The sequence below is a fragment of the Apodemus sylvaticus genome, chromosome 10, assembly GCF_947179515.1.
Source record: "Apodemus sylvaticus chromosome 10, mApoSyl1.1, whole genome shotgun sequence".
Classification (NCBI taxonomy): Eukaryota; Metazoa; Chordata; class Mammalia; order Rodentia; family Muridae; genus Apodemus; species Apodemus sylvaticus.
In genome coordinates this window covers 20981217-20997457 of record NC_067481.1, presented here as the reverse complement: position 1 = coordinate 20997457, position 16241 = coordinate 20981217, and the positions used below count along the sequence as shown (strand labels likewise).

General features: G+C 50.7%; 1 protein-coding gene across 1 annotated transcript; it reads right to left on the bottom strand.

The window, feature by feature from the left end:
* Positions 1 to 8496: 8496 nt before the first annotated feature.
* Sost (sclerostin) lies at positions 8497 to 12027 on the bottom strand. The gene is made up of 2 exons (XM_052196164.1): positions 11590 to 12027; positions 8497 to 9047 (listed from the first exon to the last, which is right to left on the bottom strand). The coding sequence occupies exons 1-2, from the start codon at positions 11807 to 11809 to the stop codon at positions 8626 to 8628; spliced, it is 642 nt and encodes a 213-aa protein (XP_052052124.1). The 5' UTR covers positions 11810 to 12027; the 3' UTR covers positions 8497 to 8625.
* Between the last annotated feature and the right edge of the window lie 4214 nt (positions 12028 to 16241).

The following is a 16241-nucleotide window of genomic DNA, read 5'->3' as shown; positions in this document are numbered from 1 at the left end:
AGGGTTCACAGGCACCTTTACAAAGGACAGGAGTTTAGCTGCCACCGCCCACGTGGTGGCAGGGGTGGGTGGGAGGGAGTTGGGGAGTGTCACAACTGTTGGTGACTCTAGTTCCAGGGGATCCATGCCTGGCCTCCTTCAGCACCAGACACATATGTGGTATGCATACATACATGTAGGCACTTATACTTATGTTTTTAAAAAAAGAATACATTTTTAGACTTTTAAATTACACACACATACATACATACATACACACACACACACACCTATATTAGACAGGGTCTCACTATGTAGCCCTGACTGGCCTTGAACTTGTTATGTAGGTCAGACAGGTCTCAAAGTCAAAGAGGCCTTTCTCTGCCTCCCAAGTGCTTGGATTAAAGGTATGCACCACCATGACTCTTCTAGACTCCTTAACCCATAGATCTCTTTCTGACAATTGAACCTGTCTTCTTTCCTTCCTTCCTTCCTTCCTTCCTTCCTTCCTTCCTTCCTTCCTTTCTTCCTTCCTTCCTTCCTTTCTTTGAGAAAAATTTTTGAAATATTTTGAGAAATTGCCCTGGATATCTAGATATCCTGGAACTTGCTATGTAGATCAGAGTGGCTCTGAACTCACAGAGCTCCACCTGTCTCTGCTTCCCGAATGCCGCCATTCCCAGCTCTGTGGAGAGAATATCTTATACGCATCATGCCGAGGAAGACTTGAAGGAAGAAGCGGACTGGGATTGAAGGAGAGGTAACTGACCATGTGGAAGACGTAGAATAGTTTGAATGAATTAAAACAAGTCATAAGCTAGTTGGCAAATGAGCCAAAGCTTATAGCCAAGGCACATATTAATAAATAAGTACTCTCAGAGTCATTGTTGTTATTGGGAACTTAGTGGACAAGAGAGAAAAAAAAGGATGTATTTGTTACGAAGCTTGCATCTATTTTATGTGCAGGTTGGAGCCACAGAGGGAAAGAAAAATCAGCATGTTATACTTGTCCCAGAGCTAAACTTGGCTTCCACCCCAGATTAGAGTTGCAGCCTTGTGGCAGAGGGAGCGTGCAGGCTGTCCTGGAGCCACAGATGACTTTCTGAAGAGACACACACCCTGGAAGGAGCTCAGGGCCGAGCATATACAGTCTGTTGCAATCATCAGCCGATGCTAGCCGCAAACCAAACAAACTCTTTAAGAAAAACGTGTGCGGTAACAGTACAGTCAAAGTGTGGTTGTTATGCCTTTCTGGGGCCATTTGGTTTTCAACTCATAGGGCAAGAGGAACATGTGACAGCAGTCACATCTCTCTCTCTCTTTCTCTCTCTCTCTCTCTCACACACACACACACACACACACCCCTTTAAGTACTGTACTTGCTCCCAGACTCTTCTTCCTTTCTTCCTTTTCTTTGTGGTGTGTGTGTGTGTGTGTGTGTGTGTGTGTGTGTGTAAAAGCACTGGGTTGGAGATGTGGATCTAGACACCCAAAACAATCTGTAGTGTCTTCCTCCAGACTAGACGTGCCTTCAGTGCTCTTCACCCACAGGCCCCCTTGGCACATGCACCCCAGACCCTCATATGGCCCATTCTGTGAACGTTTACACCTTGCACACCACCTCTTCAGGGAGGACAAAGCCAGCCCCCTCTGGGCTCTCTATCTGTGTGCCAGCTAATTTTCTTTTTCTCTCTAGAACTTTTGATTTCTAGACATTATGCAATGCACATGTTATCCATCTAAGCAAGTCTGTTTCCCATTGACAGTGACACAATGCAGACCGGCTGTGTTTTGACAACAATAGCAAGCAAGTTTAATTTGGCTCTGAGTTCTGGAGGTGCAAGGTGACAAGTGAGTGCTCCAGCAATGGCTTTCTGGCTAGAGCTTCCCAAGGAGCAGGACATAAGGCAGCAAAAGGTGTCTGAGTCTCTTCCAGGCCCAGTCTCTCCTTACACAGCCCTCGGGAGCTCTGCAAAAGGCCATCTCAAATCCCAAAGGCTTTGTTCCAAATGATATCGCTGGGCAAAGTTTTCATCTTCTCAGTACTTAACAATGAGACTTTAGTCTCATGCCTGAACCTTTAGAGGCTGTGACCATCAGTATTTCTTGTAGATTTGACACAGTTTAGAATTACTTGGGAAAGGAGTCCATGACAGATTTCTTAAAATAGGTTGGTTTGTGGCATGTCTGTGGGAGATTATGAAGACTCCAATCCTACAGTGATAAACTATAACCTGGAATTATAATACCTCTTCTCTCTCTGTCTCTCTCTCTGTCTCTGTCTCTCTCTCTCTCTCTCTCTCTCAGTAGCTTTGGTCAGGGTGCTTTATCCCAGTAACTGGATGGAAACTAGGACTGGACCATATTATTCAGACCATATCCAAACCACGCATCATTCAGTACTCACCCCTGCCAGCACTGGGCTAGGAGTCCCATGAGGTGCCATGCTCAACCAAGCCCTGGCACTGACTGTCTGGCATGTGGCTGGCACTCAATCAGTAGCTGGAGAACACAAGTGTTTCCCTCCTTTGGTCTCTGCCTCACCCTCTCCTTTCTCTGACTCCTCTCCTGACCACTCGCTCTTGCCTCTGTCTCCCATCTACAGGAGAGACTGGTCCTACAGCTTTGTCAAGCAGCAGAGGTCGGTGGTCCTCTGGGTCCTTCATCTTCCTCCCTCTCTTCAGATCTTTCTTCCAGACATCTATTGCCCAAGCTGCCCACTGCCAGCGCCAACTTCTTGGACAAGAACCAAGCTCAGGATCCCCAGATGACTGTAGGGAAACGAATCATATGAACACACAAGCCAAGTCTCCGTCTCCAATACTGCCCTGCTAGGCATACAAAGAATGTGACGTCATTCAAGGCTACCTTCATTGCCCACAGCCCAGCTTCTTGCCTTTCCCCAGGGAGATAATATCCTAATTGTGGCACTTAATTAATTGCTTCCATTTCTCCAGCCCTGACTGACAGTATCTGACTCCAATACCACCTGCTCTTCTTCTTGGCTTCTGTTTCCTTGTGTGGTGAACCTGTTGAAGAGCCATTGCATGCAAACCCCATGCAGGGAACGTTGTACATCAGTGGTCCATGTACGCAGGGCCACACCCCTCCTGCCTCTGTCCATCTGGTTCATTTCCTTCCCTGTCCCTCCCTGTTTCTCCGTATCTCGAGCCTTGAATCCCAAGTTTTCATTTCTTGTCCTCTACTTCCCTGATGGGGCCTTGAGGCTTGCCCTCACTTCCTACTTGACTCTCAGCAGGCCCAGGAACTGCTGAGCACAGGGTTAGGGCTCATCCTCAGAGGTTAATTTAGTAGAAATACTTTAGAATCCCAGGGACTGGGGGAGATGAAGCAGTCACTAAACCGCTTGCCTTGCAAGCACTCAGACCTGGGTTCAAAGCCCAGAACTCACATAAAAAAGCCAGGCATGGTCATAGATGACTATAATCCCAGCACTAGGGAGGCAGAGATATGCAGATCTCTGGAACTTACTAGCTAGCCAGCCTGGCCCAGTCGGCAAGCTCCAGCCAATGAGAGATCCCCATGTTAAAAGGGGGGTGTCTGTGGGAGCACTGCCGTCAGGCTGTCCCTGGGCTTGGCTTCTGCTTGCATGTGCTCATGCATGCACATCTATAGACACATGTGTTGTTCTGTGCACAAATCCTTGTTTGCCACACATCATGTGTTCCTTGCTTCTTCAGTCATCGTAGCCACACCCAGCCCATTCCATCCAACCAATCCACCCAGCCTCACATGAGCATCTGCAGCATGTGAGGCGTCTTCCATGCATCTGGTTCTGGGGGTGTCCAAATGAACAACAGAGACCTGCTCTCCTGTCTCTTGTAGTCTAGAATAGCAAAGGGACAAAAATATGATTAATAAACTATGGGGACAAACACTCTGAGATAGGGATGGTTTGTTTTTTGTTTTGTTTTTGTTTGTTTGTTTGTTTTTGTTTTCAAGACAAGGTTTCTCTGTATAGCCCTGGCTGTCCTGGAACTCATTGTGTAGACCAGACTGGCTGTGAACTCACAGAGATCTGACTGTCTCTGCCTCCGTAGTGCTGGGGTTAAAGGCGTGTGCTACCACCACCCAACAAAAAGGGGTGTTCTGTATGAAAGATACATTGAAGGGCTTTGGACTGGTCTGACTGCTCAGGGAAAGTGATCTTGTCTAAGGCTGAAGAATGGACAAGTTTTCAGGCAGGTCAGGAGCTTCCCTAACTCCAGAAAGAGAAAGAAGCACTTGGAAGTGGATACCTGGACCTCAGCCACCTCAAAGCAGGGAACACATATCCACTGTCCCAAACATGGACTTATTAAGAAGTAAAACTAGAGCTGTTAATAATTATACTGCACCATCGTGTGTCACTGGGGATCACCCTGCCCTATTCTCACGTTCCCCGGGAACATCATGGTCCTATTGAGTAAAAGAAACTCTCCTCTGTCTCCTGTCTCTTTAGCTACAGAAAGAGCCTCAGCAGTGGTCTGGAGAGATGGCTCAGCGGTTAAGAGCACTGCTCTTCCAGAGGACCCAGGTTCTGTTCTACATAGTGGCTCACAACTGTCTGTAACTCCAGTTCCAGGGAGTCTAATGCCATTTTCTGAAGTCCTCAGTCACCAGGCATGCAAATGCTGCACAGACATAGATTCAAGCAAAAGCACTCACACACCTCAATTAAATTGCAAACAAAACAAGAACAACTCCAATACTTGTGGAAGTTTCCCAAGATCTGAGACCTACCGTTCCTTCAGATGGGGCAGACCCAAGCGCTGTCATCCTCAGTGGTCAGGAGACATGCCCAACCTCTAGCAGGTTGGGGAATGTGGGCTCATGTCAGGGAACCTGTGGAAGAGGGTTTCTATAGGTTTCAGCACCATATTTCAATGTCTGTGGCTCTGGGTGACCCAGGAGGCCTTTGCAGGCCTCTGTCTTCCCTGCAACAAGTCCAAGTCGTTTCAAGGAAAGTGGGGGAACTTGGGGACCCTGTGGCTCTTTTGGGTTTCTGTGACTTTGTCTCCTTTATGGGGAGGAATGGTTTGTTCTCAGAACCTCTTCGAGTGAGGAATGGTTCCTGTATGTGTGTGTTTCCTTCTGTCTGTCTGTTTGACTCTCAGACTATTAATATAAGCCCTGTGTCTGGCTGTCTCCCAAGCACATGTGCTCCTTGTCGTAGTGCCACCCTCCCAGCTCAGCCCGTTGTTTGTTCTTTCTGATGGGCGCCAGCCTCCTAGACCCCATGGAGGTAGAATATAACTTTCCATAAATAAACTCTAACCTGGCCTACAATTTAGACCTTGGGTTCCCCTCCCCCCCCCCCCCCCCCCCCCCGCCACTTCGTGGTAATGGGATCACGGCCCAAGCTAGTCTCTCCTGCATCTGTCTGTCCCAGAAAGCAAGTCCTAGGTGATCCCCCACATCCCCGGTCTGTGGTGGGAACAAAAGGGCATGCTCAAGGCTGACGGATGAGTTCCCTGCATCCATGGACAGCTATGCTCAGCCTCAGTGCCTTTGTGTGAGTGGAGTCTTTGCTTAGAGGGTCTAGGACCCCTTGTCCTGCAGGCAACCTCTAGCAGTACTCTCTCCTGTGCTCCTTCTGTAACCACTGTCCCCTGGGTCATAACATTAACTGTCCCTGCCTGGCTCTGAAGCACAGTTAGTACACAACAATACAGCCAGTGTCTTCGCCTATGACCATTGGGCTCTGAGGGGCTGAGTAGGTGCAAGTACCAGGAACAGAGCTTGGGATGGTTTGGGGAAAACATTTTAGTCCTGGCACCCCTGTCTCCTCAGCTTCGGTTGCAAACCTGCCTCCACAGTCTCCGTCCTTACCCTCTGCACCACACTGCCTTGTTGGGCTGGACAAGATCTCCACTGCCTCCTTGCTCTGGGACATTCTTCATGATGCCTGGATTCCCTGAGGGTCCTTCAGGGAGACTGGCAGCACTCAGTGACGTTTGTCAAAGACGTGGTGGTGATAATTCATTTAGGGGGATTGGTTGGGAGTTAAAACAGAAAGCCAGTGAGGGCTGGGGATAGAATGGTAGAGAGATCACCTGGCATGTACAAAGTTCCAGGTTCAATCCCCAGCATGCACACACATAAATCAAGGATGGAAGCTTCCATTAGGGATCGTGTTCCCCTCACACAAAGATGCACTTGACTTGATTTAAAGCATTGCAATTTCAAATATAAATTCAAAAGAAAGAAAGAAAAAGAAAGAAAGAAAGAAAGAAAGAAAGAAAGAAAGAAAGAAAGAAAGAAAGAAAGAAAGAAAGAAAGAAAGAAAGAAAGGAAAATGGAAACCATCACTATCAGTAACAAAATACCTGGAGAAAGGAAGGAGAGGTTGAGACAGGGCCTTCTATAGCCCAGGTTGGCCTCCCAATCATCTTGCTTTCACCACTCAAGTGTTGGGCTTGTGAATGCCCTCCCCCACCAGACCCCCGAAACAGGAGGAGCCCTGATGTTGAGGGAAGAAGCGGGTATTGCCTCTGCTTCGGAAGGCTTTTACGCTTCTATAGGGGAGGTGTAAAATTCACATTTTGAAGAAGCTTGGCCCAGTGATGAACTAACTGGTCCTCAATTGTACTTGGCTTCACAGTCGTCCCAGTATCAAGCAGGGCTTGGCCAGAGTAGACACTATCCCATGAACACATGAACAGGGGAAGACCTAGCGTTAGGAACCAAATAGTGGTGTGGAACATCACAAGAGAGAGGACGCATCAGACGCGGGGACAGTCCTGGAAGGTTCAGGGTAAATGAGAGTTCCAAGAACCCTAAAGAGAGGGAAGGAACTGTGGTGGTGTCGGCAAGTGGAGTCAGCTAACTGAGGAGACAGGGATATCCACTGGGAGTCAGCAGGAGGGCTTGACAGAGTGGGAGATGAGAAGCAAGATACCTTAGTGGGAGAAGGCTCTGGGGCCAGGAGGCGCAATGGGATGACCTGGGGCAGGGGAGTAGCTCGGTGAGACCAGCGCTTTTGGAAGTCAGTGTGGAGAGTGGTCTGCTAAAGGAAGGCTGGGGTGAGGGTCTGAGGATGGCCCAGCAGGGGAATGAGAGCCAGGTTTGCAAAGGAAAGGGTAAATGTGACTTCTCAAAGGAAACGCATAATTGCCACAAGGGCTACCAGAGAGCAGTTGGAGATGTCTCATCAAGGTTTGGGCCTTGTGACCAAGGGGAGTGAGATGACAGCGGCAACATTGTGTGTGGTTGACAAAACAAGACCACATCCTCCTGTTCGAGATTCATCGTCTTTATTAACAATGCCTCTGGTTGCCAAAAAAACAAAAACAAAAAAACACATGTGTGCTTCACAAAGCGGTATTAACACTGCCTTTCTCTACAGGAAAAATGTTGGCAAAAATAACTTAAATGAGAAAATAAATATGTCACTGAACTCTTTAAAAAACCGCGGCTTTCAGTCTTGCCGATGAGTCCCTCAGGGAAGGTTGGCCAAACCCGCCAGCCCAACCCCAAGGGCTCCCCTCCCCCACCTCCATGTGCTTCTGTTACAAACATTCTCTCCCCTCCCCGTTTAATATTTAAAATCTACACAGAAAGTAAGAGGTGTCTGGAAATGATTTACAAAAAGATTGTGGGTGGCGCTGTGGCGCCTGCCGCTTCTCAGCATATGTACAACACGTGCGCCCCCCTGCTGCCACCCCCTCCCCCGTATTATTCTTTTTAATGTAAGATAGTTGTCTCGGAGGACAGCCTGAAGAAGCTGTTTCTAGACAGAAATGTGTCCGTGGGTGGCAGGCGGGAGGTGGTGACCTGGCAAGCGACAGGGATGGGAGGTGACTGCCAAGCCCAGTTTCCTCCAACGACCTTAAGCTGTTGTGTAGAAAATCCCTTTAAAATATGGCAAGGCAGCTGGGGGCAGGGCACTGATCTTCCGGGGCCCAGGAGTGTGACTTCTGTCCCTTCCACCATCTCTCGGAGTCTGGTCTTCCCTATCCCAGATCGGAATTTGAAGGCAGGTTTGAGACGAACGAGTGGAGGAAACCAAACATCTGGGGAGAGCAGGCTGGGAACTAACAGCTTTTTCTAGACGGTTGCCCCCCACAATCTCTCCCCTACCCCCACCCCTCTCCTCCTCTCTCAACTGCCTACTTGGGGGCACCCCAATCCTCGGAATGTCAGCAGAGTCCTGGAGAGTCTGATCTCATCCCGGTCCCTCTTTTACAAAGGAGACGGTACCAAACGAGAACCACATAGCCCACACTCACACTCATTGGCCAAGTCAGGGTCACAAACCCTATCTAGTGCTGAGTTCTTGCCGGCGCCGGCTTTACATTGGGGTGGAGGGAGTCGATCTTACTGTACTTCCATGACCAGTCCCAGGTCTTTCATTCCACACTTCTTTCCCTTTAAGTGGAAACACTGTCTTGTCCTGTAGGGGTCCGGTGAGGGGAGAAGGACCCCCTACCCCCACCGCGGGTTAGGCAGAGTTCCCTCTCTTGGCCTGCGGGAATCCCCACCCCCATCCCCACCCCACCCCCCGCAGCTGGCAGGAGGGCGAGCGGTCTCTATGGGCTTGGGACTCCGCACGGTCTGGAAAGTTTGGCACCCCTGACCCGGGCTGCAGGCTTTACACAGAAAACGAATCGGATCGCGCGGGGGCTGCGTAGGCGCCGGCGCGCTCTAGTAGGCGTTCTCCAACTCCGCCTGGTTGGCTTTGGCTCCCCGGGCCCGGGGCCGCGGCTTGCGACCCTTCTGCGGCCGCGCGGTCTCGGGTCCGAAGTCCTTGAGCTCGGACTGGTTGTGGAATCGGGTGAGGCGCTTGCATTTGCACGAGGCCACCAGACGCACCTTGCGCGCGCGCGGCGCCGCGCCCCCGGGGCACAGCAGCTGCACCCGCTGCGCGCGGTAGCGATCCGGGATGCAGCGGAAATCGGGTCCGTTCGGGCGCCACCACTTCACGCGCCCGATGGCGTTGGGCAGCAGCCGCGCGGGGCCGCACTGACCGGAGCACACCAACTCGGTGACCGGCTTGGCGCTGCGGCACGGGCCGTCCGTCACGAAGCGGGTGTAGTGCAGCTCGCGGCAGCTGTACTCGGACACGTCTGCGAGGAGAGGGATGCGTGAGGGGCTGCAGCCTAAACCAAGCTGGCCTGCTCCTTCCACCCCTCCCTCTTTCCCCAAACCTGCCCCCGTGCTTTCGAATTTGCGTGGATTATAGGAAGGAGGCACCGGGTACTTTCGGGGCTTGCGGGAAGCAGGGAGATCCCGCCCTGGCTGCCCTCTGTCCTTGGAACCCAGTGATGAAACACTGGCGCTCTGTCATTTTCTGTGTGATCTGGGGGCAGGGTACTTAAAGTTGCTCTTCCCCACATCTGTAAAATAGACTGCCCCAGGATTCAACGACTTCATCCACTATTACACCGGGCACTATGTGGCACAGGATCAGCTGCACTGGCAGCTTTTGAGTCTTTATGTAGCCCAGGCTGGCCTCGAATTGGCTGTGTAGTTGAGGATGGTCTTGACTGACTTTCTCAGCGCCCATCTCCAACTCAGTGGTACTAGGGATCCCACCCAAGGCTTCGGTGCCTACTAACCAAGCACTCTTCCAATTTAGCTCTCACCGCAGCCCTGCCTGGTAGCCTCTAGCCACACCTGGCTGCCTCTGGTCCCTCCTAAACTCCTTTAGCAGTCACTGGGGCAGGGGCGGGGTCCCAGGAGACCGAGAAACGAGTGGAGGTTAATTGAAGGTAATAAATCAGGACAGCTGCTGTGGAGGAGCGGGTGGAAGGGCAGGTGGTGGGGATAAGAATTCATTAGACTTGAAAGCGACCAAAGGCGGCGGCGGCGTGTCCAACCCCTTCATTATCACAGGTCCACGCTGAGAAAAGAACTTGCCCCAAAGGCAGGGCTGGGCAGCCTGACGCCCCTGCCTAGGATGCCAGCACTTTCTGGCTCCCGCAAGGGTGAAAGTGATTTGTTATAGGACCCCAGGTTGGGGATGGATGGGGGCGAGGGCGGGGGGGGGGGGGCGTGTAGAGGGCCTATCGCTTTTTACTAGCGATAAAAAACTTGCTTAGCAGCAGGTCAGAGTTCTGACCCAAAACGGGTAGCCTCTGCTACCGTAAGCATTGTTTAACAGCACCCCATGTATACCAGGGTTCTCGTTCTGTGTACCTTGAGCTGGTAACTCAGCGGTGACTGGACCTGACTTGGAGTCTGTTCTTTGGGCAAGGGCTCTGGGTTGGATGCCCAGTCATATCTTCTAGTTCTGATGCCTGATCTCCACCTCCTGTACATGCCCAGGCTATATCTCCTACCACGAGCTTAGATGGGTGGGAGGCTTTAAATTAACCAATCCATATGTGGGTCCTGCCCACCTCCAAAGGTTTCATGGTGTCAGGGCCAATGAGACATAAAAGGATTACAAAAAAAAAAAAAAAAAAAAAAAAAAAAAAATCCCAGGACCAAAACCAGAGGGACAGAGGCCAGGACCCACCTTCACCCCAGGAAAGGAGGCACCAAAGGGGAGACATAGGCCTTGCCACCTCCTGTGGCTGGCTTAATTCACTCACCCCTGCAGAGGTGGTATGTGGGGGTGGCCTGTTTGCCCAGGGAAGGACTAGTTTTGGGGCTTTCCAAGAATAGTGCCCTTAGGTCAAGCACTTCCTCTGCAGAAAACGTGACTGCCCTGCATGTTTCTTTGGGGTGGTCCTTTCCTTCCACATCCTTTACTGGCTAGGAGACAGGAGGGGCCGAGTGTGGTGGCAACCTGGAAAATGAGCTTTCTTCCCACACAAATGGTGACCAGCAAGATCCTCTCTCTGGAGTGTCTCTCCACCTGCCCCTCCACCCCATTCATTCCTGCCAGCTCTGGGCTTGAAGCCCCAGGCATCCCTCTGTGCAGGCCTGCCTCCACAGGTTCTGCGGTCCTCAGGAATGAGGCAAAGCTGGGGTCAGGGTGCAAGCTCAGGGCAGATGGTGTCACCTGTGCCCACCTAGCTGCTTCTCGGGTCACATGCTAAAACCTTACCTACAAACCCTGTTCTTTTAATGCTAACCCTCCGGGCCCATCGGGCAGACCGTGGGCAAGGAGAACTAAGGGGATTCTTCCTGGCCTTAGGTTCCCACCCAAACCCAGTCTAGGGTTGCCTTGCATCTGGATCAAACCAGCTTCAAGTCTCAGTTCTTCTTACTCCCAGGTGACTTTCTCTCAGGAGCTTTGGTTTCTCCATCTTCAAGCTAGGGCCTTCTTTACCTCGTGGGGTGGTTGTGTGAGATATAGTACAGCCACGGCATCCGGCATCCAGCAGGTTCTACCAGCCTCACTGTGTCACCTCCCCACTGGTCAGCAGTTAGATCTGACCCTCATCCTCAGGAGACTCTCGGAACCATCGTACAAGCCCGCACCTGTGATAATGCCATCTTCGGCTGACCCCAGCCTCCACCTCGCTCTGGGGTGCTCACTGCCAGCCCCCCAACCCTCTCCTCCAGATTCTAACCCTGTGTTGGTATTCTTCCTGGCAAATCTGTCCCTGCCCCGATATAACAGAGGCTAACCACTCACACAGACCTCCAAAGAAGATTCTAAAGCCACCCCAGCCACCTCCCAGGACCCCCATGGGGACACGCCTCTCCATCCCATACCTTTGGTGTCATAGGGATGGTGGGGAGGTCTGCCTCCGTTCTCCGCCCGGTTCATGGTTTGGTCGTTCTCCAGTTCCTGAGGAGGCTCGGGGAACTCTCCCAGCCCAGGGATGATTTCCGTGGCATCGTTCTTGAAGGCTTGCCACCCCTGGCCCTCAACAGCACAGACGGCTGCCCGTACAAGCAGACAGATGAGGCACGGGGCGAGTGAGATCGGCATGGTGCCAGATGGAGGAGGGCACTCGGACGCACAGACTCCAGTCCCCAGCCTAGGTACGTCGCCTTTTTTAAAGCCCCCTCTGTCCCATGCCAGCCAATAAGGACAGGCTGGAACAGGGCTGGTCCCATGTTTTCCTCGCCCTCCTCCTCATGGGGGAAAGGGGTGTGCTCAGCGTCAGCCCTCCCCAAGACTTCTCAGGCTCAGCAAACTTCCAAATTGCTGCTGGCACTCCCAGGTGACCCGAGGAGTGGGGGTTGGAGGGGGCGGTTGGTGAGGCAGGGACGGAGCCAGCTGTCCCAGCACCTCCCACGGGCAGACGGCTGTGGTTTTCAGATATCAAAATGAGCTTGGCTTTTAATTGTCTGGCTCCCTGGGCTCCTCAGGCATTCTCAAAACAAACTGCGGACCAGCTTATCAAAGGAAACAAGTGAGGCTTCTACAGAAGGCAGAGGCCGCCGACCGGGTTCCTCTAGCCAAGGTCATTTGTTACCCCACCAGCTAATGGTCTCAATTAAAGGTGTTTGCTCCCCAGACTCCTCACCCAGAGGCGGAAGGATGCTTTTCTTTTTGGAGGGGGCGGGTTCTGGGGAATCTAGCCTAGGGTCTCATGCTTGCTATGCAAGCATCCTACCACTGAACTATGACCCAGCCCTGGGAAGGATGCTTCTAAGGGAATCCCATTGGCCCCCAACTCCATATAGCTCAGCACCGATGATTCTGACCCAGGAGGTCTCTCTTGGATTTCTCTTCAAAACCAGTGGGAGAGGTCACAGTCATCAGGCAAGAGGGACCTAGGATCCGTCCCATGTGATTCTTAGCCAGGGAACTCATGGTGACTTATAGGCTGGTGTGCCAGAGGCAGTTGCTTCCCTGGCCAGGCCTGCAGCCAACACAGAATTTCATTTTTTAGCAAAAGTCATTTCCCTCATAATTTTTCAGCTTATTACATCCCTTGCCTGAGTGTGCGTGTGTGCGTGCACGAGTGCATGTGGTGTGTGTGTGTGTGTGTGTGTGTGTGTTAAGCATGTCTGTGTGTGTGCATGGGAGACCTCAGTCACTCTCCAAGTTATTCCCCGAGACAGGATCTCTGGCTGGGATATTTAGGTTAGGCTGGCTATCTGGTCAGTGAGCTCCCAGGATCCACCTGCCTTTCCCTTCAACCCAGAGGTTATAAGGTTATTTTTCCACATGGGTGCTGAGGATTTGAACTTAAGTTTTCATGCCTGTACAGTATGCACTCTTACCATATCATCACAAACAGCTCTGGGTCCTAGATGAACGATCCAAGGGATATATATATATATCATATATCATATATCATATATCATATATCATATATCATATATCATATATCATATATGTATATGTATATCATATATCATATATGTATATATGTCTATTATATGTATGTGTGTATATGTGTATATGTATATGAATTTCAGGTCCATCTAAGCACAAAGAACTCAATGCTCAGCCTGCAGTAGCAGGCGGCCATGCCACAGGGAGAAGGAGAGAGGGTTCACACCTGAGGTGCAAAAAAAGGAGGGGCTGGCGGAAGCTCTGAGGCAGAATGTTGGAGGACGCCCCCGCCCTGGAGGAAGGCTGGGAAGAAGGTTGTGGACCGCCTCACCTTGGTATGCTAACTGGGCAATGAATCAGCGACATCCACCTGCAGAGCTTCTGCAAGGCTCTGCCACCTGCCTCGACTTGTAAGTGGCCGGTCCATCTGTGGCGATCTCCTTACGGCCTCCTTTTCATCTTCTGTCACCCACACATCAATGCCGCTGCTCTGACAGCTTTACAAGGCAGACAGAAGTCCCCTCAGGAAGGGGGCTCTGATACCTGCTTCCTCAGTCAGTTTCCTTCAGGGCAGACAAAACCAGCTGTGGCCATTGTTGGGGGTGATCTATCTCTCCTACCAGAGCTGTGGTGTTGTTAGAAGCTGGCCCTTTTGTCTGTGACCTCCAATCTCCTTTTCCCCTGCTCTGGAATGTGGACTGTTAACCCTGTCGGGACCAGAAAGCTGTCCTGTTGCTCCTGACTTGGGAGAGGGCAGCTCCTGGCCGGGGTCTCTGTGAGCACCCAGAATGGTTCCCACAGCGCCATCTGCTGATAGGAAATGATGCTCACCGCCTCAATCGGAGGTGGGATCTAGCCTTGGAACACTTCTGCCACCTGCTGGACATAGAGGAGAAAACCAAGCGACCAAAAAGTGGCCAGCCTCTAGATTTTGTTTATTCGTTATTCTATCTGTAATTGAAGTAGTGTCAACAGGAAAAAGAATATACAGAGAAACTGAGCTTAACAGTCTCTCTGGACCCTCATCGTCCAATGGGTAGCCATGCCCTATCACAGGATGGCTCTGGGAGCCTGCTGTGGTGCCTGCCTTCTGTTTGGGGGTTTTGGTTGGTTGGTTTGGCTTTTGGTGTTGTTGTTTTTTTTTTTTTTTCTTTAGTTGAGGTAAAGTCAGTGATCGGCTAATTTACTCAATACAAAAACCTTATAGATTCTCAAGGTTAAGCTGCAGTCAGGCCCCGGGGTCTCAGTGGATTCCTGTTGGCTGCAGTTGAGATATTTTTGGCCCCCTGCTCTCAGCAAGGCTGCTGTAAGCATTCTCGTGTGACATAATGGGTCTGTAGTTTGGTTTGGTTGGGAGACGGTCTTGCTGTACAATGCCAGATACCTTCAAACTCACAATCCTCCTGCTTCACCTTTCCAAGAGCCCCAGTTACAGGTGCACACCACCACACCTGGATAGCTTTTTAATTACTTTTTTAAAAATATATTTTGAGATAATTGTAATTGACAAGTACTTGAAATCAGTCAGAGGGGTTTTATGTTTTCCCCATCCATTTTCTCTCCACAGCTCACCAAAGGTCCCGGGTTCAGCACCACAGCCAGGGCAGGCAGTGTACCAACAAATGCACATCTGCCCCTGCTTACCTAGTGCCTGCTTATGTGCGTGCCTATCCGCGGCACATGCTCATGTCTCTGCTTCTACACAATTTTACCATAAGATTTGCCTGTCCACCACCACAGTTAAGATGGAGAACACCTCTCTGGCCCCAGGATCTGCCCTGATGTCTTTTTCATTATTTCTTTATTAAAGTTTTTGAAACAGGGTCTCATGCACCACAGGCTAGCTGAGGCTAACCTTGGTCACCTCCCGGGTGTGGAGATTATAGGTACGCACCACCACAGCCCGTCCTGTCGACCTCTGATGGAGATGTCCACGTGTCTCCCTCATCCCACCTCTCAGCTCACAGCAGCCACTGATCTAACCTTGATTCACATCCTTTTTCAATTTAAAAAATGTTACACAATGCAGCCAATGCCTACAGCTGTCTCTTTTCATCCAACATAATTCCCTGGAGTTGTCCAGTACAGGGGTACAATGACTGGTATGTATCCTTCATTAGTGTCCTGCAAAGAGCTTTCACTGCCCAAGTTCCCCGTGCTTCCCCCTACTCATCCCTCTCCTCCCATGCCAACTCTCGGCATCCTCTGAGTTCTTTTCTGTCTCTGTAAGTCTTACCTTCGCCAGGACATCACAAGATGAACTTACACAGTATGCCAGCTTTCCAGAGTGGTACCTCCCAGGGCTAGGCTTTTGGTGTTCTTTGAAGACTTCGTTTTATTTTTAATTATATGTGTATCTGTTTGTGCGTATGTGCTTAAGTGCAAATGCTCATGGAGGCCAGAGGTCCTGGATCCTCCGGACCTGGAGCCACCCAGCACAGGTGCTGGGAACTAAACTCAGGTTCTACACAAGAGCAAGGACATGGAACCGTCTCTCCAGGCCCCTAAGTGATTATTTTTAAATGTTAGAAAAAAGGCTGTACAGGGGTGGTGGCATATGCCTTTAATCTTAGCATTTGTAGGCAGAGGGAGGCAATTAGAAGTTCAAGGCCAAACCAGGCAGTAGAGGCACACACCTTTAATCCCAGCACCTGGGAGGCAGAAGCAGGTGGATTTCTGAGTTTGAGGCCAGCCTGGTCTACAGAGTGAGTTTCAGGACAGCCAGGGCTACACAGAGAAACCCTGTCTCAAAAAACCAAAAAAAAAAAAAAAGAGGAGGAGGAGGAGGAGGAGGAGGAGGAGGAGGAGGAGAAGAAGAAGAAGAAGAAGAAGAAGAGGAAGAGGAAGAGGAAGAGGAAGAGGAAGAGGAAGAGGAAGAGGAAGAGGAAGAGGAAGAAAGAAGAAGAAGAAGAAGAAGAAGAAGAAGAAGAAGAAGAAGAAGAAGAAGAAGAAGAAGAAGAAGAAGAAGAGGAGAAAGAAAGAAAAGTTCAAGGCCAGCCTTGGCTACAGTTGGAGTTTGAGGCCAGCCTGGAGTATCTGAGATCCTACCTCAAAACTTACAACAGCACCACCACAGCAGTTAGAAAAAGCCCACATAAAAAGCCCAAACATTCAAAGGAAACACAAAACAGAC